The sequence below is a fragment of the Eumetopias jubatus genome, unplaced genomic scaffold (genome assembly GCF_037043125.1).
Source record: "Eumetopias jubatus isolate StellerSeaLion01/CBP00866 unplaced genomic scaffold, mEumJub1_p1.0 scaffold_8, whole genome shotgun sequence".
Lineage (NCBI taxonomy): Eukaryota > Metazoa > Chordata > Mammalia > Carnivora > Otariidae > Eumetopias > Eumetopias jubatus.
This window is the reverse complement of record NW_028274814.1, coordinates 58,136,747-58,163,577: the sequence shown is the minus strand read 5'-3', so window position 1 is coordinate 58,163,577 and position 26,831 is coordinate 58,136,747. Positions and strand designations below refer to the sequence as shown.

Sequence of the window (26,831 nt, the reverse complement as noted above, 5' to 3'; positions counted from 1 at the left end):
CCATGGCTAGTAATAATAAATAATAAACAGATACTTTAAGGAATTTCAGTAGATTTTCATTATAAGTCAGTTACATGATCCAAAGACAATTGATTGACACTTTTCATTAAAAAAAAAAAACGGTGGTTATAACTGAACATATTAGCCTGTTCCTTATGAATCCAGAAACATGTTTTCAGGCCCCATGTGGACTATAAATGACTGATTCTCTTGTTTAGCATTAGGCTGTTAAGATTTTAATAGATAATGTGTTATTCCTGAAAGAAAGGTTAAGCTGACCACCTCGCCTCCTCTTGAATCTACATGTAGCTGGAAAAGGGACTCCAACTGCCATTCTTTGCTTGGCCTGCTCATTTCATATGGCAGTACTGTCTTTGCACAAAGTGACATAATCTATCTTAAAATAATCTATCAATTTGAGGTCAAAGATATCAAGATGGCACAAGTCTCTAATAAGTCTAAATACAGTATGGAGAAATTCATTAAAATTTGATATCTATGCCATAGAATTTCCTTTCTTATTTACAAGGCACTGTCCTGTTAAATCAATAAAAGAGTGAATAATTTAGACAAAATCACTGTCTTCAAGGAGTTTATATTCTAGTTGGGAGAGAGAGAGACAATAAAAAAAGATAAGTACATGTATATAAAATATCTTGTGAAGGAAAATAAAGCAGGGAACAAAGATAAAGGAATATTGGAAGGGAGAGGACCCATTAAGGAGAAAAAGTACTTTTGGTTTGTATGAACCATGGAAACTGAATAAAAACTGAGAATCTCTTTAAGAGAAAATACATGGGAAAGAGAACATACCACCAAAATGTATATTTTTCATAAAAATGCATAATGATGCTTTTAATACTTAAATGGAAAGCTTTATCTTCTGGTAAACCCTGAACTAGGAAGGTACTTTCAATTTGTAAACAAATATTATTTTACTTTTGATTTTACTAAATGCCTGCAATTTTTTGTTTCTGTTTAACAGGAAAGATTGTCATTGATGGGATAGACATTTCAAAACTACCACTGCACACACTACGTTCTAGACTTTCAATCATTTTGCAGGATCCAATACTATTCAGTGGTTCTATTAGGTAGGTGATGTATTCAATAGAAACCCAAATGTCTCAGGGTTTACCTTTTGGCTCATAGGAGGGTTTTACTCAGAACTGTTTTTCAGGTAGGCGTGAATGACATTTTCAGGATGATAAGAAGGAATATTCTGGTCAACAATGCTGGTCAACCCTAGAGTTGCTTAATTAACCTACAGAGGCCAGTCCTTTATTTATTCCAGTTCTGCTCTTTCAGTTTGGCTCCGTAAAAGTCACTTCTTCCTCAGTACTTGGGGCAGTGATTCTTTTTTTTTTTTTTTAGATTTTATTTATTTATTTGACAGAGACAAAGCGAGAGAGGGAACACAAGCAGGGGATGTGGGAGAGGGAGAGAGAGAAGCAGACTCCCCACTGAGCTGGGAGTCTGATGTGGGTCTCTATCCCAGGACCCTGGGATCATGACCTGAGCCTAGGGCAGATGCTTAACGACTGAGCCACCAAGGCGCCCCTGGGGCAATGATTCTTGGCAGACATTCTAAGGTGTTCTACCCTACAGATATCCTGCCTATCACTATGTGTCTGGCTTGGGCTCAGCAGATACTGAGTTTGGTTAATCCCTTGATTCCCCAATCCCTCATAATTTTTCTTTCAGCCAAAATTGCTTTTAAGAAGCTCCTACAATCTTCTCCATGCCTGGTTTATGGTTTCCCACAGTAAAATTAAAAAAAAAAAAAAAAAAAAAAGCAGTACCTACTATCTGCTAAGTGCTTTAAGTATATTGTCTCATTAAATCCTCAAAACACTGGGCGCCTGGGTGGCTCAGATGTTTAAGCGTCTGCCTTTGGCTCAGGTCATGATCCCAGGGTTCTGGGATCGAGTTCCGCATCGGGCTCCCTGCTCCTTGGGAGCCTGCTTCTCCCTCTGCCTCTCTCTCTCTTTCATGAATAAATAAATAAAATCTTTAAAAAAATAAATAAATCCTCAAAGCACTGCTCTAGTATACATATTATTATCCTCATTTTACAGATGAGCATTTTGAAACTCAGAGAAGCTCTAACTGGTTCAAGTTCATACACTTAGTAAGTGGTAGAGTTTGTCTGACTTCCAAAATCCACCATGGCATTAACCACCAGGTCATGTCTCTCAATGCATCCATCTTTTGTTCTCTCTTGCTCCACTCCTCTACCTTAATTACAAAGAAATATTGCCACCTCCTTTTGTCTTGAAGAGAAAATGGACGTAAGATTGCTCAATATTCAGCTGTAAAATCATTTTAATTGAAAGTTGCAGATGTATCCAGTTATTTAGCAATGCCATAGTGAATTGACATGTCCTGATAGATTTATTATGAATGCTACTATTGTGGTTGGTGCAGCACGGCTCATCTAAGAGCATTACGTGTTCCCATATAATCATCGGTTCTGTAAAAACACTTTGCTAGACACTATTCAAGTTACATTAAATATAATATCAAAGTGGATAAATCCACATAATGAATTTTATCATGTCATATCTTGCATGTAAACTTACTAATTGTATCTTCAGAAAACATTTTTCATAACATTAAGGTCATTCATTTATTCATCCAACATGAATTGAATGCCTGCTCTATCCTGAGCACTGTTTTAGGTATTAGGGATATAGCAATAACCAAAACAAATGGAACTTATATTTTAAGGAAAGAATAGCAATAAGCAAACATATGTAAAAATGCCTTTATTTTTATTTATTGACTAAATAACTTATTTTTTCCCCTACAGATTTAATTTAGATCCAGAGTGTAAATGCACAGACGACAGACTCTGGGAAGCTCTAGAAATTGCTCAGCTGAAGAATATGGTCAAATCCCTACCAGGAGGTCTAGGTATATTTTCTAGAGAATACACTTATTTTTACATATGCAATTAATTCTATATATCTCTATATTTTATGCTAAAATCACATCATTCATGTTAAGTCCCCTTAAACTTAAAATAATCTCCAAAAGGTCATTAGGATACTTTAAAATCTAATGTTTTTGCATAGGATGCCAGAGGATGAAACTTATAACAAATTCTGTTCTATATGAACACTCCCAAATATTCCAGTTAATACATTTAACTCTTCAGTCTTTTCACCTTTAGTGGTACAGTTATTTTATTTTATTTATTTTATTTTATTAGAGAAAGAGGGCGCAAGAGGGTGAGTAGGGGAGGAGGGGCAGGGGGAGAGAGAGAATCTCAAGCAGTCTCGATCTCATGACCCTGAGATCATGACCTGAGCTGAAATCAAGAGTTGGATGCTTAACTGACTAAGCCACCCAGGCGCCCAAGTGGTACAGGTCATTTGAATCAGAATATTTCCTTGTGGTCATTCTACTCATGTGATTGACATGACCCCTGACTCCCAGTAAATGGGTAGGAGGATTGAAGAGGCTACTAGGTTCAGAGTAGTCGGTACCATGTAGGAGCAGGCAGTTTCTCCACATTGGCAGCCATTTTCTTTGTTGCCAGAAGGGCCTATTCCTTATATTTATGTGACATAATTTTGTGAAGACATTATTTTCTATGACTTTGCTGCAACCTCAGTTTTAGCCACCTGCGTAAGAGATAAAACATGTACTCAAACAATCAGATATAAATTTAGACATTTATTTAGCCAGAAATTAGACAATTTCTGGCAAATAACTGATGACAGAATAAAACAACAACATGAATAAAGAACTTGATTAACAAAACAATAGAAAGTACACCATGCAGTCTTTAATTCATAAAAATGATGAATATCTATAATTTTGGACTTTTGCTTCCTTTGATAAGGAAAATCTGTGTCCTAAGATGGCCGACAGAGCCAGTGAGAGAGTCCCAGTCCTTGCCCCAGGGCTCTTCTGGGTTCTTCTCCCTGCCCTGCTTTGCGCACATACCGAAAGTGCCAAGTATGCAGAAGTGGAAGTGTATAAATTGCCCCTGTTGTTTGTGCTTGGGGCTCAGACCTTTGGAGACCACTCTTCTCTGAGCCCGCTGGTGTTAAATAAACCTGTTCTCCAAGATCTCCGAGTGCTGCTTGGTTCTTCCGTAAGGCGATCCAGTTCAGGTTCTGTAACACCTTCAAATCTGAACTCATTTAAGAAAGCAGTCAGAAAGATAAGAGTTGGTTGATATTCTACTTTTAATACATAATATGTAGCTGCCATGTTGATTGTGTTGTTTTGGCATCTAGAAAAAAATCAGCTCACAAAATAAAATATGTTTATTTGGGAAGGAGGATCTACTCAAAAACAATACCTTTTTTGATTTTAATTAAGTCCCAAGGGGAAGGCCTCCCACAAACAAATTGAGATAGCATGTCTTTAAAGATAGTTTTATTGACCTTGACAGTGTTAGACTATGGGAGCAATTCCAGGGATCTGGATGAACTTTCCCATCATGATTTTGATGTCTCTCATGGCAAGCCAAGCAAGTCTACTTGAGAAATTGATACTGCATATAGACCCTTCTCCTGTGATATTTAGAGACACTCACACCTTCAGTAGTTGGGAATACAGGCAATTATGACATTGTAGTCCTCTTCCTTCACACAAAAGATGTATGCACCTGTTTTGAATCATGGGCACAATGTTTAAGGGTTATGGTACAGTGTAAGCAACAGGGGATTATATTTACACTGTGTAATTGAATGTTGTTTATGTTCATTGTCTTCATAAATATTACATCAATTGCTTGATAAAAATCTGGTTCAGGCCAATTCTGGTGAAAAACATCCATCATCTCTTGCACCCTCCTTATTTATTATGTAAATTAAAATTTAGAGAATAAAGGCATGGCCCCCAAGCCTGAAAAATTACAAGAATCTGATGCAATGAGAAAATAGAAAACAGAAATTTATCCCTAGGACTCTACTAGGAAGTGTTTGAATTCTAATAAAATAGATGTTTTGAAAACAGAATTTATCTTAAACTCACAAGAGGACAGTTTATGAAATGTGGATGGAAACCAAAAAAGAAAAAGAAAATGATAATGAGGATCTAACATTCATTTATCCATCCAACAATGTTTTATTCAGCTCCTATGTCAGATACCAAGTGCTGAGGATACATTGATGAACAAAAATAAATCCAGTCCTTAACCATGTGGAACTTACAGTCCAGTGGGATGGTATAATGAAAAGAGAATGGACGTTGGAGTCAAGAATGTTCTGTTTCTTATCAAGCTCTACTGCAAATTAGCTGTGTGATCATGGGCAAGCCACTTCATTTCTCTGGGCCTCAGATAATTATGTTAAATAATCTCCTTAGATAATTATATTAAATAATTAAATAACCTCTAGGGTCTTCCAGTTTTCAAAATGCCTTACCAGTATTTTATATCCTGCTATAAGGAGGTAATTTACCACCTTTTGTCAAAAATAGGATGGCCCAGGATCATCTTCATTTTCCCAAAGTTAAATTCCTCTTTGCCTTTCCAGTATGAAATCTTTGCAGCAGTACAGTGAGATCCAGTATCCTCTTGTGGGACATTCCTATTTTTCCCTACTTTGCTCAAGGAAAATGTTAGTAGCATTTTAGTGAAATCCTTGCTTCTCTCTCTGATGTAGATGCGGTTGTCACTGAAGGTGGGGAGAACTTCAGTGTTGGACAGAGACAGCTGTTCTGCCTTGCTAGGGCCTTTGTCCGCAAGAGCAGCATTCTTATCATGGACGAAGCCACGGCTTCCATTGACATGGCCACGGTGAGCGCATTACTATACTTCTTAAATTGAGGAGCTGGGGAAATGCACATGAAAATTACAACTTAGTTTTTCTCGCTTGGGTTCAAAGTCCTCAGTACTGTTGTTTCAGTGCCTTCTCATTCATCTCTTTAATCAATTGATGATAGCACATTGAGAATTAAAATAAAGGAGAAACGACAATCTACTGCCAGTAAACATAAAATAAATTGGCCATCACTTTTTGATAAATTCTTAAAACAGTATAATTCCAGTGCTCAGTTGATAAGAGTACTGTACTGTATTCAAGCGTTCAAGTCTTATACCATGGAAGTTATAAAATGAAGTATGCAAATCTCTATTTAATAGAAATTGCTAACCAAAATCAATCATTATTTTCTAAAGCAATTTGAAGAAGAAGGATTCACTAGAATTAATAATGATCTTCTCAATGTGTTCATGGTAATGAGCCAGAAACTTTGCCTTTTGAGAGAAATTATTTAAAACTGTTAAATATGCCAAGAAGGATCTGTCTAGAAGGCTATGATTGAGTGGAGAAAATGTCACATTAAGCCACAAACTATAAGCGTGAGCAATTAATGTTGTTCTTATACAAGTTAACTTGATATTAAAAGTTTGGCATCAGAAAGGACAAAAATAAAAAAGATCCACAAACATGATATTTTCTTGCTGCACACTCTAGATTGGGTAAAAAATATCAAAAAAGCTGAAACAGTTTCAAGATTATTAACAGCGTATTATATATGGAGATGCTAATTTGACATCATTTTTTTCTGTTAAGACTAATCAGTTATACAAAGTTATAAATCCTTCTCAAAGTTAACATAATTTAAAGTAATAAAATAGTTTCTAATTAAGCCAGTTCACTAAATACATACGTACATCAAAATTAGTATTAATTGCTAAGGATTTACAATATTTACAATTTACAATAAAGGTTATTATAATACAGCCTCAGTAGAGATGGGAGAGGAAGGGAGAATGGAGCATATGGAGCGTACAGAGCCCAGCAGAAGCTTGCTGTGGGGACTGCTCCCTGTCGCACCTTCCAGAGAAGACAAGAGCTGGGAGTTCTCAGCAGGGATTGAGCCTGGGGGGGCGGGGGCGGTCTTTGCTCTTGGGGACAAAATAGTGTGGAGAGAAAAAGGACTCCAGAGAAAATTCAGACTTAATTTATTGATTTTTTGGCAGGAAAACATTTTGCAGAAAGTGGTAATGACGGCTTTTGCAGACCGCACCGTTGTTACAATAGCTGTAAGTATTGGAGACAGGGTTGATTTACTCCTCTTTGGTTTTTGTTCCAAGATTCAATAATCTTTATTTTGAGGCAATTCAAGTATATGTGTGTTGAATTATGTATTTTTCTGCCAATGTTTCTGTATCTGTGCAAAACAAAAAACCAAAACAACAACAACAACAAAACACAGCTATGCTTCTGAAAGCCTTTATATTGTTTTTTCCCCCCAAACTGTTCTACCTAGCTCCCCTAATTTACAGTGATGGGATGTCTTAAATCTAAGGATTCCAGCAGGAATGCCTGTGTTTTTTTTTTCACCAGATACAGATGGTAATTCATATGGGATAATTCTCTTTTCAATAATTCTTTGACATGACTACCAATTCTGCTACTGCTTACACTTAATTTCTGTTCCTAATCACCTGTTTAAAAAAAGAAGGCAATGAGATACATCACAGCTGAGGTAGATACTTTCTCTGAGCACCAATCCAATTGAAGAATTGCCCAAATCTTTGTAATTGTAATAGCTTAACTTACAGTAGGCCATGGTTTTCTTCTTCCTCTTTGCGGGTGGATGGATTCTTGCTCACGTTTAGGCTTAATGTTTAACAAGAACTTTTTTAAATGAATCACCTGGACATTTTCCCCTTGCTGATTCTCGTCTTTCCATTTCTCTTTTCTCTCCAGCACCGTGTCTCTTCTATTTTGGATGCAGGTCTTATTTTAGTCTTCTCTGAGGGTATTTTAGTCGAGTGTGATACTGTTCCAAACTTGCTCGCCCACAAGAATGGCTTCTTTTCCACTTTGGTGATGACCAACAAGTAGACCATCATCAGCTACTCTGCCAACTGTCCCATCCTCTGGTAGTTATCTTAAGGGCATCCCTCTCAGCCAGGCAGGGCTAATGCAGTGATTAAAGGGGGTGGTGCGGTGAGAGAGCTACCTACAGAGTGTTCTCACATAAATCAGCTCAACCAGCTGATTTAGTTATGTTCAATACCGAATGAGGCGCATGCATAATTTTCTAATATATATATATGGAAGAGATAGTATTTACAAAAACCCAAGAACCAGGTTCACCTCTGTTGTAAGGACCAATTTCACTCTTCTTTGGGGGATATATTGTAAGTGTCCTTAAAAATACTGTATGTGTTCCTTACCTGCCCTGAAGAGTGCATTTTTTTAATTTACAGAATTATTTTGGTTTAACTGTTGAATACTGGGAGCTATGTATGGAGTGCTTGCTTATGCTTCCATTTTTGTGAATGATGCATGGAAAAAGAGCACCCTTTGAAGTGCAGCGTTTTTTAAAGTGGCAGGAAATCAGGGCCCACCTTCTGTACACCGGGCCTAAATAAAGAAAAAAAACACTTTTCTCTCACTTTCCCAATGAACTCTGCCCTGGAGGAGAGTTACCTGATTAAGTCATTCATACTAGAGTGTGAATGATTTAATGGGTGAGAGAACTGGCTAACTTGAAAAACAGTTCTCTAATATTTTCAAGAATTTTATCACTGGAGAAGGTAGGGAGATAGTTGGGGGTGGGGGAGAAAGAACGGACTGGTAAAGGGGGGAAGCAGACCCTTGCATACTCAAAAGACTAGTTTTTCCTCTCTTCTGCACGAAGCATGATATTGTTGAGTGGCCCCATTTAGTTTACACCTGGAAGATTACTTGAGCAAAATTTGTATTTTTAACCAAAAAATTATGTTCTCTTTCTTGTCCACCTACCTTCACTGAATACTTTTCCATAGACTTTTCCATAGACTGATTCTTCAAGACCGGAGGGGGGCCACTAGGAACCTCCCCACAGGGACACAGAAAGCCGTGGGTAGGATGAATTACTGTGGGACCAACTCCTCTTGCCAGGCTCTAAACAGACAGAGACACCAGCAACCTGTGGAAGAACCCTTGTAGAATGACTCTCAGTTCTGCTAAACAGTAACTGTTCCCTCTTCCCTGCTAAAAGTTGTTCTGTTAATTTTGTTAACTACCACTGAAAATTGTGAAAGAACTTCAAAAGATAACTTTCTCTGGCTTCTAAAAGGAAGCTTTCATGCACCAAAATAGTGCATGGCATTTATTTATGAAAGTGATTTTTATCGTTCACTCTTGATTAGATTAATTCTCTACAGCATTTTAAAAATTGCACCAATGCTCTTATAATTGACACCACACTTTCTCAGGCAAAAAGTAATTTGGATTAATGGAATACGCACCACATATATTTCTTTCTATTGGCCAAGATTTTTTCCATGTTTTTATTTTTATTTCTTAAATAAACATTATTTTAGTATAATAAGGCAATGTTTATAATATTCTATTTAGGGATTTAGAGGCTGGATTCTTTTTTTAGCATCGTGACATAGTTATTGAAGAATTAATCTTTTTTGGAGGGAAAATACACAGCAGATATTAAACAGTTCAGTAATCTTAAGTTTTTATTTTTTTTTTCCAAATGCATGGGTACACAAGTCACTCTGGTCTTCTCTCAAAGATAAATAAACATTATCCTGCAAATTTTGGTAATTCCTAAATACATATTATTCATTACCAATATTCAGTGAATGATATGGATGTTGGAAATAGTGGTACATGTTCTGAGCTGGCATCTTTATTATCCTCTATATATGTCTTACTTTTCTCCTCTAGTTGTCCCAACTGTGACTGTTTGCTTTTCTGAAAGCATAAGCATTGAGACTACCCCATCTACATGGCCCAGGGCAGATGATAGGCCTTTGGCCCTTGGGATGGCTTTGGGTTGGACTCTGGGTTGTTAGGAGAAGGGGCTTTGGAAAACTGTGTATCAGATAAACAGACAATATTTCTGAGTTTGGCACTCCCATCAGTGTGCTGATGTTTTGACCCACATAGTCCAGCTCCAGTATGGTAGGTAGCCCAGAACCGTGTATGGTTATCAAGCACTTGAAATGTGGGTAGTCCAAATTAAGACATGTTGTAAGTGTGAAATACACACTAGATTTCAAAGACCTGGTACTAATAGAAAAATGTAAAAGATACCATTACTAATTTTTATGTTGGTTATATATTGAAATATTTTGAATATGTTGGGTTAAAATATATTATTAAAATGGATTTCATGGGGCGCCTGGCTGGCTCAGTTGGTAGAGCATGTGACTCTTCATCTCAAGGTCATGAGTTCAAGCCCCACATTGGGCATGGAGCTTATGTTAAAAAAAAATCAACTGTATTTAATATAACTTCACATAGATTTCACCTGTTTATTTGTGCCTTGAAAAAGTGGCTTTTAAGAAATTTAAAATTAGATGTGTCTCACATTTGTAGTCCACATTATATTTCTACTGCACAGCACCTATCTTACCAAGAAAAGTAAAAAAGGCCCACGGCACAGATTTTTCCCTTGTAAATTTTTAAAAATAAAAAATAATTTTAACTGACATTTAGTATGTGCTTGTATGTGTCAGACAAGGTGCTGAATTCTTTTTACATGGATTATGTCATTTGATCCTCACCACCATTCTGCGAGGCAGGTGATTATTACCATCATTTTATAGATGTGGAACTTGAGGCATACAAAAGTTGAGTTTGCCGATCAGGATTGCACAACCACACAGGTAGGGAAAGCAAAATACACACCCAGTCTAACTTCAAAGCCTGTGCTCTTTTAACCATAATGCTAACAATGGCAGGTGAGCAATCCTCGAAGGTAGCAGATACTCCTTACAAAACAATTTGATAGCAGGGTGGAAATATCTCATGCTTTGAACTTAATAAGCCTGATTTTATGCAGGAGATCTATGTGATCTCCTGTTTTTGCTTTATCTCTATGAGCCACAATGGTCTCGCACATAAAAGCAGAGAAAGAAAACACCCACATTTGAGGAACATTTTGATGATTAACAAGTATGTGTGTGGCGTACCTAATGTATAATATATGCTCAATAAGTGGTAGCTTGTTTTATTTATTTATTTATTTATTTATTTATTTATTTATTTATTTATTATTAATTACTAATCCCAAAGCTTCTCTCCAAAGGGTACCAGGAGAAAAGAGAGAACAAGTGTGTGGCAATAATCTCTAAAGACTAAGAGCGGGCTTGTCTGAAGTCCTGGATAACCCATTCTAATAATGCATGCCAGAATGGAATTCCCCATATTGTGTTCCCAGAATTGAACCACCTTCCAAGGCTCTTCAAATTGTGTGTTAGCCCACGAATTAGTTGACTCTACCCAAGAGATAATTTTAGTCTAGACTAAACTATAACCCAACTGGTTCACGATGGGTCTTCTTATCATTTAATTATTTGACAAACAAAATTAGCCTCCTTACACTTCCATGAAAGTGCTGAAACTACTATATTAGCTACACTCAATTTAACATAGTCCATCCAAGACCCAGTCACACTCACCAGTATTTAAAAGTATGTAAATAATGATATGTTAAGTAAGACAGAAAAAGAGGCCGTGCTTCTATTCTAGTACCTCCTAGCACCCCAAGAGAAATAATCAGTGAGATATGCATATTCCATTGCTTTGGCTCGTGAAATTTGTAACCTGTACATGTATTTTTTTTTTCACTCGCAGCATCGGGTTCACACTATTCTGACAGCAGACCTGGTTATTGTGATGAAGCGAGGAAATATTTTAGAATATGACACTCCAGAAAGCCTCTTGGCTAGGGAAGATGGAGTTTTTGCTTCTTTTGTTCGTGCAGACATGTGAAGGGATGTCTTAAATCGATACATGGATTTAAAATACTGCAGTCATAACCTACTTAATCGATCATCAGCTTGACCTTCAAAAAGTGACATCTTAAATTTTTACACTTTTGTAAAGCATATTTGTTGTGTTGTGGGACTTTGTAATTAGTTACAGTGTCACTTTACCAATGAATATTGTATTTCCTATGTTGATATTTCTTTTTTGTTTTGTTTTCCAAGATCTTACTGCTTAATATGTTCATTACTGATGATTGTCTAATGATTAAGCCACTTTACCGTTAAGAATAGCAGGCTGTATGAAAACATGTAAGCTACTTCAAGTGGTAAGTCAGCAGCTATAATTTCTCATAATTTTAAGGCTGGTAAATACCTCTCAGGCATAGAAGTCACCATGAGTATTCAGTATGGTTATACTCTTATTTGGAAGAATGTGTTTTCCGTTTTGTTGGTGTCCCCAGATGTTATTGGAAGAGGAATAAGAGGTCAGGTTTTCTAATCAGTGAGAAAAGAAAACACTCAAAGCTATTATCTACCGGATGAAAATATTCTCTGTGTTCATTACCATTAGTAGCAATACTGATGCTTCCTTTAACAGTCTCTTCCTCATCTAAATTGTTTCCTGCTACCAAGAAGTCATTTATGGTAGCTTTGGAAAGCCCAAGCCTTAACCAGAAAGATCATGGGAGAAGTTTGGATATTTGAAAAATTATACTCAAGGTTCCATGTTTCCCTGTCCAGGCAGGACAGAGTTCCTAAGGTATCAGGAATAATGTGCTTTTTCCAGACTAAAGTTCAAAGAGTAAATACATTCAGCCCTTCCATGGCAGGCCAGCTAAAACTCTCTATGGTTTAATTCACCACTAAATGTGTTATGATCCTGAGCCCTAAAATTCCACATTTTCAAGATTCAGGAGCATAGGCAAGTGGCCTCGTTTGCCTATATAAATATATATATGAAACAAGTGTCTATTGGAAGAGTATACTTCTTTTTGACATTTCTGCCCAGTGGTGTCACACGTATATCCATTTGGTACTGCTCTAACTTTAATGCAAGTGTAAAAAAGTGAATCAAAGTGTTATTCTAATTTTAATGTACATGTTAAGAGTGCATCAAATATGGATTGAATATTAGTGTTATGTTTTGTTTAAATATAAATTAATAAATTTTAAAATACTAAAAGTTACCTGCATTGTCATACTAAGCAGCCAAAGCTTTCTACTATAATTCTCTGCCCATCTAGTATAAACATTATGGGTTTTCATATGAAGACCGTGTGCTTTGTTAGATTTTGAAGAATTATGATTGATAGAAAAAGAGAATTTGTGCTCCCTCTCTGTAGCTTTTATGTTCAGTTTATTGTATTGTGTACTCACTCTTGGGAAATCTGTAATACTAGTTTATCTGGCATATATGACTGGGCCTTCACCTAAATATAGAGTCCTGATGTTTACCTAAAATAAGTTCCATAAGGATGGACAGGTGTGTTCTGTGTCATTTAGCTTGAATTGTCACCCTTTGTTGTATATCTAAAACCTCATTGAGAAAAATCCTCTTAATGTTTCCTGAAAGCTAAACAAAACAGAATCAATAACTATTAAATCAATCTTGAAAATATTTTCTAAAAATTCTACCAATCTCCTCAAAGTATTTCTGGCAAGAAATGTTTTGTAAGGCTGCATTTACATGGTGCTGGTTATCAACTTACTCCTTATTCTCACAGAGAAATGGGGATTTACCCGTAATAGTACCCCCTCACAGTATTTGTAAATATATATGTCAACAGCAGTATAGCTAATGACACTAAACTGAGAATCACATTTCTCATTCTGACACCCAGGTGGTCACTAGTTCCGTCATAACTTTTAGTCACTTGAGTGTTTAATAGTTTACAAAACTGAACTGACTGAATAAAGTCAGGAATGACTTTTTTAATTGTTTAATCATCTATTATGCTATATGTATGATCTATTGAATATAGAAATGACTCATCTCGAAATAATTTTTTAGTAAATAGGTACATATCTATAAAAGATGAGCCTTAATCAAATTTTACACTCCCCAATTTTACACTTAATTAACAAAATCCATTTTATAAATTTTAATTCCTTAATATTTGTTAAAAGCAATAAATGCATAAAGATTTATATGAAAAATAAGGTTACTGATATCACTTCAAGGTTTTTAAAAAATTTCTCTTGAAGGACTGTGCATCCTCTATTCTTGGGCTACTACTCATGATCCATTTAAAAGTCAGCTTAGCTCTAGATTAGATACCAGAAGACTGGTATTTGAGATCCCATAACTGATATTTGAGGTCTGAGACCATGTCTGTTTATTCTTTATGTCCTTTACATTTAATACAAGTATCTAGCCCACAGTAGGCCCTAATAAGTATAGTTGATTGACCCATTGATTAGTCTCACCACTAGCCATGGGCCTAAAACTCTGGGTTATTCTCTGCACTTCCTGTGTTGTGTTGATTCTACTGTGAAAATATACTGGCTTGGTATTATATAATAAATTACTCTTTCTCTTTGCTTGATTAAATAGGGCTATTATTCTATCACTTATTCTTTCACTTATTGAGTATCAACTAGGATGATCAACAGATGTAAATCAACACCAATTGCTGAGATAATACCCTGCTTTGGCAATTTTGTTTCACATTTGCCACTTGTCCTGCGCTTCACTAGTTTTATATATAGGTTCTATGTGGAAGTTTCCATTAAGTGAAACAGCTGTATCAATAATTTTATGACATCTCTAATTAAATAGCTGGATGTCTGGACTTTTCCCTAAGGTTTGTTGATAAATTTTTATAGTTATCTTCCAATATATCTTTTATCACTTATTTTGTATTATACTCTTTGGACTTCTGTGATTTACAGGACCATGAGAATTCCAATATTGACCCATTATCTAAAGTTAAATGCAATCTTCTCATCTTAGTGTCTTAGCATAAGAAATAGTAGTCAACAGGATGTGTCCTGTCACTTAGGTTTATTTTTTTCTTGAGTAACTACACATCATTCCCAACAGTTTTTCTCGAGCACTAGTAAGGTGCACCTGACTCAGACTTTCCAATGAAAGGGCTTGGAGCTGTATTTCTAGCAAGTGTCTCCAGATGAGATTCATAACTAGCCAAGTTTGGGAATCACTGGTCTACCTCAGTCATCATGTAATCTCTCTTTGTTATGATAACATGGAGCCACAGAATACTGAAGGTGATTTTCACATGCTCCTGCCTCTTTCCTGACATTACCTTCTTCCAGATGGCTAAAACGGGCCTCTCAGTGTCACTGACACTCAGTGTCATCGTAAAAGAAATGTAGAGGTAAATGAACTGAATCTTACCTAGACGATATAAACTGGGGTTCTGAATGCTATTTTCTTTTGTTTTGTGGCTTAATCAGCAATATGGACTCTAAGGGGAAAACGTCTTCACAAAGAGGCAAAGCCTTTTCCCCCCACATCTGAATTAGCTGTCGAGTCATTTATACATTATTCTGCTAAATTTGGAGTCATATTTCCAAATGTTTACAGTCCATAAATGTGAGAACTTTGGGTAGGTTTCACTATTGATGTTTCACAATATGGAAAGAAGGTAAGTTATTTGATGATTATTCCCCTTACCACCTTCACCTTTTTTTCTACAGGTGCTGTCATCATTGCTGATATGTGAAGGTTAACATATTCTGTCTGTATATCTACTATATAAGATTTAAATTATTTCTTTTTTGGGGTGCCTGGGTGGCTCAGTCGGTTAAGCATCTGACTTCTGACTTGGGCTCAGGTAGTAATCTCTGGGTCGTGGGATCAAGCCCTGCATCGGGCTCCTCGCTCAGCGAGCTCCCCTGCTCGTGCTCTCCCTCTCTCTCTCAAATAAATAAATAAAATCTTTTAAAAATAAATAAATAATTTCTTTTTCTATGGGTAGTAACAAATTTCTCTTAGCCATTCACACTATGGTCACCAATGCCCTCTTTCTAAATTGACAAAGATCAAGGGAGTCATACCTGGCTAAAGAAGTTAGTAGACTCTAAGAAGAATGCCCTCTGTGACCTTTGTGCCACCAACCATCACAGATCATCTGCAGTTATATACTACATACTAATGACAAAGAACTTTGTCTTTTTTTTTTAATTTTTTTAAATTAACATATAATGTGTTATTTGTTTCAGGGGTACAGGTCTGTGATTCATCAGTCTTACACAATTCACAGTGCTCACCATAGCACATACCCTCCCCAGTATCCATTACCCAGCACCCGCATCTCTCCACCTCCCACCACTCCAGCAACCCTCAGTTTGTTTCCTGAGATTAAGAATCTCTTATGGTTTGTCTCCCTCTCTGGTTTTGTCTTGTAAGAACTTTGTTTTCTGAGCATTATTTTTATCACTTAATTAGCCCACTGCATAAAATAAGTAATGTGTTCATAAACAGCAACAGCACAACACTGCTTAATGCCACTTCATTCCCGTTTTTCTCTTAGAGCTACAATATGCACTATTTATACACATTATCAGTTATTGTTAAGTGAAAGACTATTGACCTTTAATGTTATCAGAGTCAAGTGGATTTAGACCAGCTCTTCCATATCTAGGTATTTGCTCTTTGACCCATAGTAGTTGGGGCTTTGTTCCAACACTAGTTAAGTAAAGAGCAATTAAAAAAAATTAATCTTTCAGAAATCCAAAATGTTTATCAAGCCTTTGAATGTAGACATAAACAGAATTCTCAATTGTTTAAATCCCTTAATGTATACCATTAAGCATCCTTCACAGGTTACAACATATCCTCCAAATCCTCACCCAGTGTGCATGCCATCCCCCATGTGCACATAACTGTTCACTGTTACCTTGCTGTCTTAAAGAATAAAGCTGCATGAATCTTTTCACCACATATTAATACAATGCATAGAAAAGTCAAATACAGGTGCCCACAATGGATGGCATAAAGAGAAATTCTTATAATCACAGTAATTTTTAAGTGTATCTTCTAGGCCTAATGCCACTTTAGGAAGACATTTAACTTCTAGATGGATCATAGAACGTGTTTCCAGTGAGAGGAGATTCAACATTTTTTTTTTTATCATTTTTTAAGATAATCATGGCAATATATTGATGGGTTATAGTGATCAGGCTCTTTTTAGTTCAACAAAGGGATGATAATTGTTGTCATAAAGGTAGTGACCTGGGTTGGGCATCTATGAAAGAAAGATGGTTGTCTCCTTACTAAGGGATGCTATAGGAAAACGAACTTGGGTTTTTCATCTGGATTAATAATTTAATGAATATCTGCTGTGTGTTCACCTTTGAGTAAATCAGGTGTGATTCAAGGAGATTATTTGTAAGGGTCGTACAGAACTTTCTGGTATGTTAAAAATAGTATGAAATCTTCTGAAATAACTATCTTTATTGTACTTATAGGGGGAAAGAACTGAGATTAGAATTTAAATGAATCACCTCCAAATCATGAATCTGTCTCCAGAGATGGCACTTTAAGCACCAGGGAATGGGAGTGGAGAGGCTGAAAGGACACATCTGCCTTAAAATCTAGGGAAAGCAGAATTATCAGGTCCTAGGACAAGTGCAGGCTGGGCCAAGTCTAACAGCCTGTCTGGGGATAGCCCACTCCCTCAAATCCATCTCTCTATCTCAAGCTTCTCAGCTTCCTTCTACCGTTCTGTGCCATTCTATCCTTCCATCCACTTCTTTCTCACTTTGCATGTAGCCTTGATCAACCACTCCTATCTCAGATGAAATCATCTAGCATGGCCCACAACTACCTCCACTTTTCAGATTGTCCTTTTCAAAGTATCAAGCAAAGAATCTATTTTGTGCAGCTCATCTTTCTATCTTATGCATGACTGGACAACTTTTCACTACTTTACTTTGGGTCAGGGATTGACCTCTGGCCTAAAAAGCTGTGGCCAGATAATATAGCCAATTGGAAGTAATATCCTATGCCGGAGAAGACATAACACGGTCTGGAGAGTGCAATGAAAGCAAGAATACAAACCAAAATCACAACCAGTAATTTCAAAAAAAGAGTGATGCTACTGAGCTGGCTACTGATTATTTTCCTTTGGAAAATAAAAAATTAAGGGAGGGAGAACCATTCTTTCATCACATGAGCAATAGAGTGAGCTGGTTGACTAAACCCTTTGGACATTCTTTACATGGTCCCACCTTTGCTCCAGAGAGAGGGAAAGTCCAAAGTAGGATGTAATTTTCTTTTAAACAAGAAAACAAAACAAAATCTCCTGCCATAAGTAATCACCTCCAAATATTGACTTTTTAAGCCCAAGTTCTATTTCCCTGTGGGAATGACTGCATAACTCACAGCCTGTGAGACACTTTCTCACAACCATGCATTCAAAACAACCAGTAACACCCACCTAGAATTACACTCTCTCGCCCATTTTAGGATCCCCAATACATAGGACAATTATAAGCATACCTCAGATAGGGCACCAGTTCCTCCCAGGGACCTGTCACTCTCAGACACTTACAAGTGCCAAACACTTGGCCAAGGCACTAAATTTGCTGTGTCATTGGCAAACTGGAAAAAAGAGGTGGCAAAATGCTGTGACTTGGGGTACAAGATTTCACCTTAAAAAAATGAGCTTCTTTTCTTTGTTCCCACTTGACTGAACTTCTAGCATATATTAAATACAGTAAAATATTATATTGGAAACACAAGGCATCTAGGCTTTTGGCCAAAAAACTTAGGGAAAAAATTAGCAAGCCTAATATTTCATGAGAAATTCTTGGCTTAAATAATATTTTAATAAAGCTTAGCTATGTGTGCCAATAAAGCAGAGAGATGACATAAAGACTTATGATTTAAATATCATATAATTTCTGTAATGTCTAGTACCATCTTGTGTCAAACAACATGAGAAAAGCAAAATTTCTAGGGGAAAGAAAGCAATGTGAAATCAATTCAGGTATCAGTAGAATGCATATTGCATAAACCATCTCATTAAAAAATTTGATGAAAGGATAATTACAACTAACATATATTGAGCAGATATGATATGAGCCTTATAAGTATAATCTCATTTAATCTTGACAAAAATTCTACGAGGTGACATTATCACCATTTTATAATTGGGGTTCAGATTGGCTAATTTGCCCAAGGTTTAATGGAACAGAGATTCAGGCAGTACGACCTCAAGGCCCATACTCCTGGCTATGCGCTATACTAGACTGATGATTCAGTTAGTGAATCCATTGAGTTCTCTTGGAAATAAGTGCTTTACATGGTCTGTGATATATAATAAAGAATAATTATGTTAGCCTATGGAGAATATATTGAAAAAAGGAACTGGACCAGGAATTAGAAGACCTGAGTTCTAGTCTTGTTTCTATCACATATTAGATGTGTGGCCTTGGATGAATCATTTAAAACCTGAGTTTCCATTTCCTCATTTGCAAAAAAGGAAAACAAAAAGGCGTGATAACTACTCTGTCAGCTTCATTGAGTTTTTGTGATAATCCAATTAAATGGCGATGAGAGGAATTTTATAATTTGAAAAACACATTCTGAGATGAAATAATAGTATTGAGAATCCACTACATATACCACATCTTAATATTATTATGTGGGATTATTTTGTAAGTCACAGAATAAGCTTTTTCCCTCTTAAAAAATTGATATGATTCCAAATTTACAATGGTGAGATGACATATTCAAGCTGAGATATGATACAAAAATGGCTCTAGAATATTGATATCCTTGGGGTTCTGGAAAGGGCAAATGCAAAATCAGTCTGTTGGGGTATAACCTAGATCTCCTGAAAAGGGAATAAAAAGCAACAGAATTAATTCACATTCAAAATTAGAACCACATGAGAAATGAACAACCATGATGAGAAGCAAGAGACACAACAAATAGGAATATTAGCACAAGAACTAGAAATAGTAAAACGATCGGGGCGCCTGGGTGGCTCAGTTGTTAAGCGTCTGCCTTCGGCTCAGGTCATGATCCCAGGGTCCTGGGATTGAGCCCCGCATTGGGCTCCCTGCTCCGCGGGAAGCCTGCTTCTCCCTCTCCCACTCCGCCTGCTTGTGTTCCTGCTCTCGCTATCTCTCTCTTTGTGTCAAATAAATAAGTAAAATCTTAAAAAAAAAAAAAGAAAGAAATAGTAAAACGATCTATAAGAGATTTAAAAATATGTATGTTTGCCAATAAGGATGTAAAAATGTGCTCAACATCATTCTTCACCAGGAACGCAAATAAAAACAGCTAAAACTACAAAGACTGACAATAAATCACTGAAACTGCAAAGACTGACCATAGCAAGCTCTGGTGAAGCTGGACCTCCCCATAGCCCGCTGAAGGGAATGTAAATGGCACAACCCGTATGGAAAACAGGCAGTTTCTCTAAGCCTAAATATGTGCCTATACCAGGATTCAACAATTTCACGCCTGGGCTTTTATCCAAGGGAAATGAGTGCTTATGTCCACAAAATGACTTGTACAGAAATGTATATAGCAGCTTTATTCATTAGAGTCCGAAAACCCCCAAAACAGCCCAAATGCACATCAACAAGAGAATGGACAAATAAATGGTGGTTTCTTCACACAATGAAATACTCACATATAAAACAATGTAACCAAACCTCACAAATATGCGGAGTACAGGAAGTCAGGTACTGAAGAGCACCGACTGTAGGAGCCCATGTACACACAACTCAACAAGAAGCAAAAAGGCAAAAAAAGTCATAACAGAGTTAGCTCTGGGAGGGAGCAGTTAGTCTGCAAAGGCGCAGGAGGAAATCTAGGGTGATAGATGACATATTTTATGTCTTGATCTGTGATCCATATGGCAGTTATATGATTGTATGTACAGGTTTTTAAAAGGCGAGAAAAAGTAGATTAATTTGGAAAAGACAACTGGAACTAGTAAAGAAAAAAAAAAGAGCCATTAAAATTAAAAGTTCAATGGACAGGTTAAACAGCAATTAAGCTTAGATAATGAGAGATTTCTTTCCAATGAAAACAGTTCTGGAATGTACCCAGAATGCAGCACAGAACAAGCTGATAGAAAATATGAAGCATAATGAAAAGATATGAAGGACAGTATTAGAAGGCCTGAAATAGGGGTCTTAGAGGGAAAAAAGAAAAACACAGAGTGAAGAGGATTTAAAGAGCCAAGAACTATTCCTTAAAAAATTCAGACTCAGATGATTTCAAAATTATTGCACTTTCAAGGAGCTAATCCCTATCCAATCAAACTATTCCAATCCACAGAGAAAGAATCTGCATCAGTTCTTTTTACTAAGACTTATAACCTGGGATGCTTGGGTGGGCTCAGTAGGTTAAGTGTCCGACTCCTGATTTCAGCTCAGGTCATGAAATCAAGCCCAACATTGGGCTCCATGCTGGGCGTGGATCCTGCTTAAGGTTTTCTCTCCCTCTCCCTCTGCCCCTCCCCCTGCACACTAGCTTTCTCTCCAAAAAAAAAAAAAAAAAAAAAGGTCACCTGGCTGGCTGGCTCAGTTGGTTAAGCCTCCGGGTCTTGATTTTGGCTCAGGTCATGATCTCAGGGTCCTTGTGTGGAGCCCAGGGCTTGGCGCTCAACAGAGAGTCTGCTTGAGGATTATTTCCCTCTGCTCCTCCCACCACCATCTACCCCACCCCCCGCCACACATGCACGTGTGCTCTCTCTCTCTCTCATATAAATAAATCTTTTTAAAAAATAATTAATTAAAATTAAAAAGAGTCATAACCTTCATCCAAAACCAGGCAGAGAGAACAGACAGAATAATACAGACCAATCTCACTTATAAATATTGATGCAAAAATCCTCAAGAAATATTATCAAAAACAATTCAGCCTTATATTAAGATAATATATCACCATGACCACATGCAGTTTATCTCAGGGATGTAAAAACTATTTGACCTTTTTTAATCCAGTGCTTTAATTTACCATATTAATTGGCCAAGGAAGAAACAAAAAGATAACTTTGATATACGCTAAAAAGGCATTTTATGTAATTCACCATCCATTATTAATTTTAAAAACCTAGAAAAGTAGAAAGAGCACACTACCTTAAAATGATAACTATGTAAATTATATATTCTGGAAGCATTTTCTCAAAATCACTAAGGAGAAGAATATGCCTGTTATCACCATCGTTATGGACTACTGGCCAGAAAATACTAACAGAAGCAGGTAAAGAAAATATTCGAATAACAAATGATAAGTTAATTAAATACTAATTAAGGAGGTTGTATCAAAGTTATAATTTTTTTTAGAAAATATTATGTTTTAAGTGTATCAGCCTGCGCTAAATTCTTTACATACTCACCTAATTTAATCTATACAACTCTGAGAGGTAGATGTTAAAGTGTCCATTTTCCAGAAGGGGAACCAGGCTTAGAGTGATGAAGTATGTTGCTCAAAGCCACCAACAAAGTAAGTGGCAGAACGGGCAACTGATCCCACATCTTTCTGACTCTAAAACTCTGTGAACTTAAACAAAGGGTTATGGCATATTTCATGCATCTTCCCCAGTTCCTCAATTTTTTTAAAAGATTGACCCAACTACACAATAAACTTCTGTAGGTTTACAGAAAGATCATATTATTACCCCATTTATTCTAACAATAAGTAAGGTAATTTGGCATTTTAAAATAGTAACAAATATCAAATATTTAAATCTAATATGAACCTGTTTAGAAAAATGACTTTGTGAAAGCTTTCCTGGCATAAATAATTTTTACCTACAGGAAAATCCAGGTCACTTAATAGCAGGAAAAAAAATCCTGGCAAATGATCATGGAGTCTAAATATCACTTTAAACCTCTATAACCCCTTCCGCAACTGGCACTTTCGAAAGGTGGCAATAAGGAATCACCCTACAGAGAGTTGTGGAAATTGTGATTTCTCTTTCCACGTACCATATGAGTCACTGAGTTTTCAAAACATTGTGAGGTGAAAGTCTAGCAATAGATCAGGACGTTGTTCGGAACTGCTCTTTCCCTAAGAGCTTCAGAAAAACCTGTGAAGAGGTCCTATGGTAAGAAAGATCCCAGGCTCAGGTGAACTTACCTTTCTTTGGCACAAGAATATCAAAGCATTAATTTCAAGGCCTGGAAAAACGAACAGTGACCGCCACTATTCCTCATCTTCTCTTGGAAGAGACCCCACCAGCTTTATTTAGTACTAGCATTTTGTGCCCTGCTGGCAGAAAATAATTACCACAGGTACTTTCTACTTGATTGAAGAAACCACTTTTCTCTTGGAGACATTAGTATAGTAAAACAGACAGCTTGACTTTCTAGGTCTTTATTTTACCACCAGGGTCTTGCCTGGCTTCTTTTCAGTTCTTAGGGTCTTGATTCAATTCAAGAGTTGAGGAGAAACCAGTACAAGTGTTGGTTAGTTAGCACTCTGAAGTCAATGAGGTCTCAAAAATAATTCTCACGTCTATAAAATGATATTGTCATGTCTCCTTAGTCTTAGGTTAGGAAAGATAGTTAACCAACAGTTAAAGGAATCTGTAGGTCTATACCTTTCCCCCTTCCCACCTCCACACCCAGCTCTGAGATCTTTTGGACCATCACCCAACCAAAACCAGTCCACTAGATGAATAAGAACCGACAACTGATGAGCCACTACATTCTACCTCTGAAACTAATGATACACTATATGTTATTACATTGAATTTAAATGATAAAAAAGAACCAACATTTATTAAGTCCTTACTACAGGCCAGTAAGCACTAGCACTTCATAGGGATTGTGTCCTCTTGTGCTCAGGACAATTCTATAACTTTCCTAACCTGACTGAGCAAGAGAATCTCCAGGGGAACTTTTATTAGAAGTATTTAAAGCTTTTCATTAAAGATATTTTCATTTTGGGGCCAAAGATTTTATATCTTATTCTATCCTCACTCAATAAAAGCCTGGAGGGGCATAAAATAATTATACCAGGCGTTTCTCATATAGCTGAACAATGGAATAACAACCATCCCTCTGAGATACTGTACAGTGAGAAAAGCATAGGATTTGGGATTAGATGTTTTGAGTTGTAGCTTTTCATCTCCTAGGTATTTGATTTCAGATAAGTCATTTAGCCATACTGTAATAGACTCGTGTGTAAAAGGAAGAAAACAACCCAGCGTAGCCATTATCAAGGATTAGGTCAATGTTTTTCAGAGCTTAGTATATGCAGACTCTATCTATTCTTTGGGTAGATGGAGAGATGGATAGATCAGTGAATTCCCTTGCCACTTTGCCCAACTTGCCTACTTTTTCCCTTCTCCATTCGATATATTGATCTTGTTCCTGTTCTTAGAACACACCAAACCATTTCCTTTATATTTGCTCTTGAGCTGCCTGAAGCACTCTTCCGCACCCCCCCGCCACCACGCCCCCCACCCCGTTGATTACCTGACTAATCCTTTGTTCAAATTCCACCTCTTAAAGAGGTCTTTTCTTTTTTTTAAATTTATTTTTATTTTTTAATTTATTTTTTTATTATGTTAGTCACCATACAGTACATCGTTAGTTTTTGATGTAGTGATCCATGATTCATTGTTTGCGTATAACACCCAGTGCTCCATGCAGTACTCGCCCTCTTTAATACCCATCACCGGGCTAACCTATCCCCCCGCCCCCCTCCTCTCTAGAACCCCCAGTTTGTTTCTCGGAGTCCATAGTCTTAAAGAGGCCTTTTCTAAACTGTATATAAAATTGCCAATTTCTGGCTCCAGTGATTTTCAATACTGACTCCCCTGCTTTATTTTCCTTCTAAATCTTGACACCATTGATAACTATATAATGTATTACTCGTTTACTTGCTTGCTCACAGCTTCTTCCCCAAGAATGCCTTGGTGCAGGGGCTTTGTTTTGTTCACCTAGATGTACATTAAAAGGTAGTGATTGTTATTAATGCCTCCCTTCCTGACTTGCTGATCCACACCTGTGAGCTGGCATAAGTTTAAGGAGCTGAGCATGCAAGCTGAATGGATTCTTTTGCACGAATGGTGCCGACGGTTATCCTTAAAGAAATGGTGCCGACGGTTATCCTTAAAGAAATGGCCTAATTTCAAGGATAGTGAGGGGGTTTTTTGTTCATAAATAGATACATATCTCAAGAAGAAATATTCTCTAAACTCATTGGAACAGATAAATAAGAAGAGTTGTACTGTCATTCTCATTTCATGATAACTCAAAAAAAGTGAGTTTATAGCATGCTGTTTTGATTATTAGTTTATGTAACAGTTTTATTAAGCTGATTCCCAAGCAATATGTTCCAGAAGTGGTTTATGTGAGGACACTAATAAAGCAGCATCCCAAGCAAATAGACCAACCGTTATTTGGGCTGCTAACATGAATCGTTTCCATTGTCATTTTGAAGACTCTCCAAATTTTTATGTCTAATATGGCTCAGGAAGTCCAAGACCTCGAAATTCACAAGTCTAGTCAAAGGCAAGGTCATTAAATGCCAGGACTTCACCCTTAATCTGGAGAGTACTTTCAAGGACTACACTAGTTTGTCACTTGATAATCAAAGCAGCAGACAATTGGGAAAAGCACCAGCCTAATACTTTCTCCACTTGTTTGAAGGCACCTGACAAACTTTGTTTTTAGGAGAACAGGAATTGCAGAAATGTATTTACCCACAAATAAAATGCTCATAAGGTCTAAAAGGAACCTAACAGATGTTTACTTAAAAGTGAACAGATATCCTTGAATTGTTTCCCAGTTGCATAAATTTCTCTGGTATGCAACATGAACAGATTCTAACAGAATTCTTAAAGTCTTATAGTCAAGAAAATCATAAGATTTTAAAAGTTAACTCTGTTCTAAATTTATTACTGGTCTCCTCAAGAGTGGTGCACAAAGTAGTCTTTACTCTTGAGAGAACAAATAGGAAAATTATAGAACAGTTAAGAAAACACATGTAACTTTTAGGAGATGATAGCAAAATAGTGATTTAAGAAGTAGACCAATAAAGAAGCCCTAAGTAGTAAATGTGTTCTTAAAAAATTAATTTCCTTAACAAATTTCTCAAGGTAAATTTAAATGTTCATATTTGGGCCATAATATGAGAAGAGGAGGATCAAAAGGGAGAGAAACCAGATATCAATCAATAATAAATACAGTTGACCTCTGACCAACTTGGGGGTTAGTAGGGCCAACCCCACCTGCAGTTGAAAATTCATGTATAACTTTTGACTCCCCCACAAAAAACTGTACTAATCACTTGACTTTGATGGGAAGCCTCATGGATAACATAAACAAGTTTGTTACATGCATTTTGTATTTTATATGCATTATATACTGTATTCTTACAATAAAGTAAACTAGAGAAAAGTAAATGTTATTAAGAAAATCACAAGGACGTGATGTAATGAACACTAGGTATTATATAAGACTAATGAATCATTGAACTCTACTTCTGAAACTAATAATACACTATATGTTAATTAACTGAATTTAAATTTAAAAAATATAAAAAAACAGAAAATAACAAGGAAGAGAAAATACATTTACAGTACTGTACTATATTTATTGAAAAGAATGCACCTAGAAGTGGACCCGCGCAGTTCAAACCCGCGCTGTTCAAGGGTCAGCGGTATTTCCCGGTCACAATAAATACCACAGTCAGCTCTGATTTTTCCCTCTCCCACTACTGATTCTGTGTAACATTCCTTTTGTATATATTTACTTATTAACCCCAGAGCTCACTTCTTCTCTAATTAATATAATAGTTTCCAGTATCCCCTTCTGCCAATCACAGAGTTTTGGAGCCCAAGGAACTCTACTCAGAAATGCAACTCCAAAGCCATTATAGCCCCTGCTTCCTGATCAGTCATACTAAATCAGACTTATTGTGTTGTTTTCTAATCCAAATCTTTCCAAGGCTTGTCTCTACCTACTGAAAACTGCCACGACTCCTTTGTTGAGCATTTAAGTCCGTCTATGCATTTATTTTCAAGTCCCCGGATGTGGTTTTCAGCCTTACCTTTTCCATGCATTGGTTCCAGAGTATTTTTTCAGCACCTCTGTCATTTGAGCTGTGATAGGCCAGAGGCTTAGGACACAAAGATAAAGAGGCCCCAGCCCGGCCCTCCAGCAGCCCTCAGTTTCATGGGGGTGAGTGATGGAG

The 26,831-nt window shown here is 36.8% G+C and overlaps 1 protein-coding gene across 5 annotated transcripts in view; it reads left to right on the top strand.

The window, feature by feature from the left end:
- The window catches only part of ABCC9 (ATP binding cassette subfamily C member 9), a 134,745-nt gene extending 123,049 nt beyond the window's left edge, over positions 1 to 11,696 (top strand). For 4 of the 5 annotated variants that reach the window (XM_088025571.1, XM_088025570.1, XM_028113216.2 and 1 more), the window contains 5 exons: positions 986 to 1,094; positions 2,813 to 2,916; positions 5,625 to 5,758; positions 6,947 to 7,009; positions 11,559 to 11,696. In XM_088025571.1, coding sequence (XP_087881697.1) covers positions 986 to 1,094; positions 2,813 to 2,916; positions 5,625 to 5,758; positions 6,947 to 7,009; positions 11,559 to 11,696 — 548 coding nt within the window. Of the gene's footprint in view, positions 1 to 985; positions 1,095 to 2,812; positions 2,917 to 5,624; positions 5,759 to 6,946; positions 7,010 to 7,679; positions 7,818 to 11,558 lie in introns of those variants that run through there. The other variant, XM_028113215.2, reaches the window with a different exon arrangement.
- Positions 11,697 to 26,831: the final 15,135 nt, after the last annotated feature.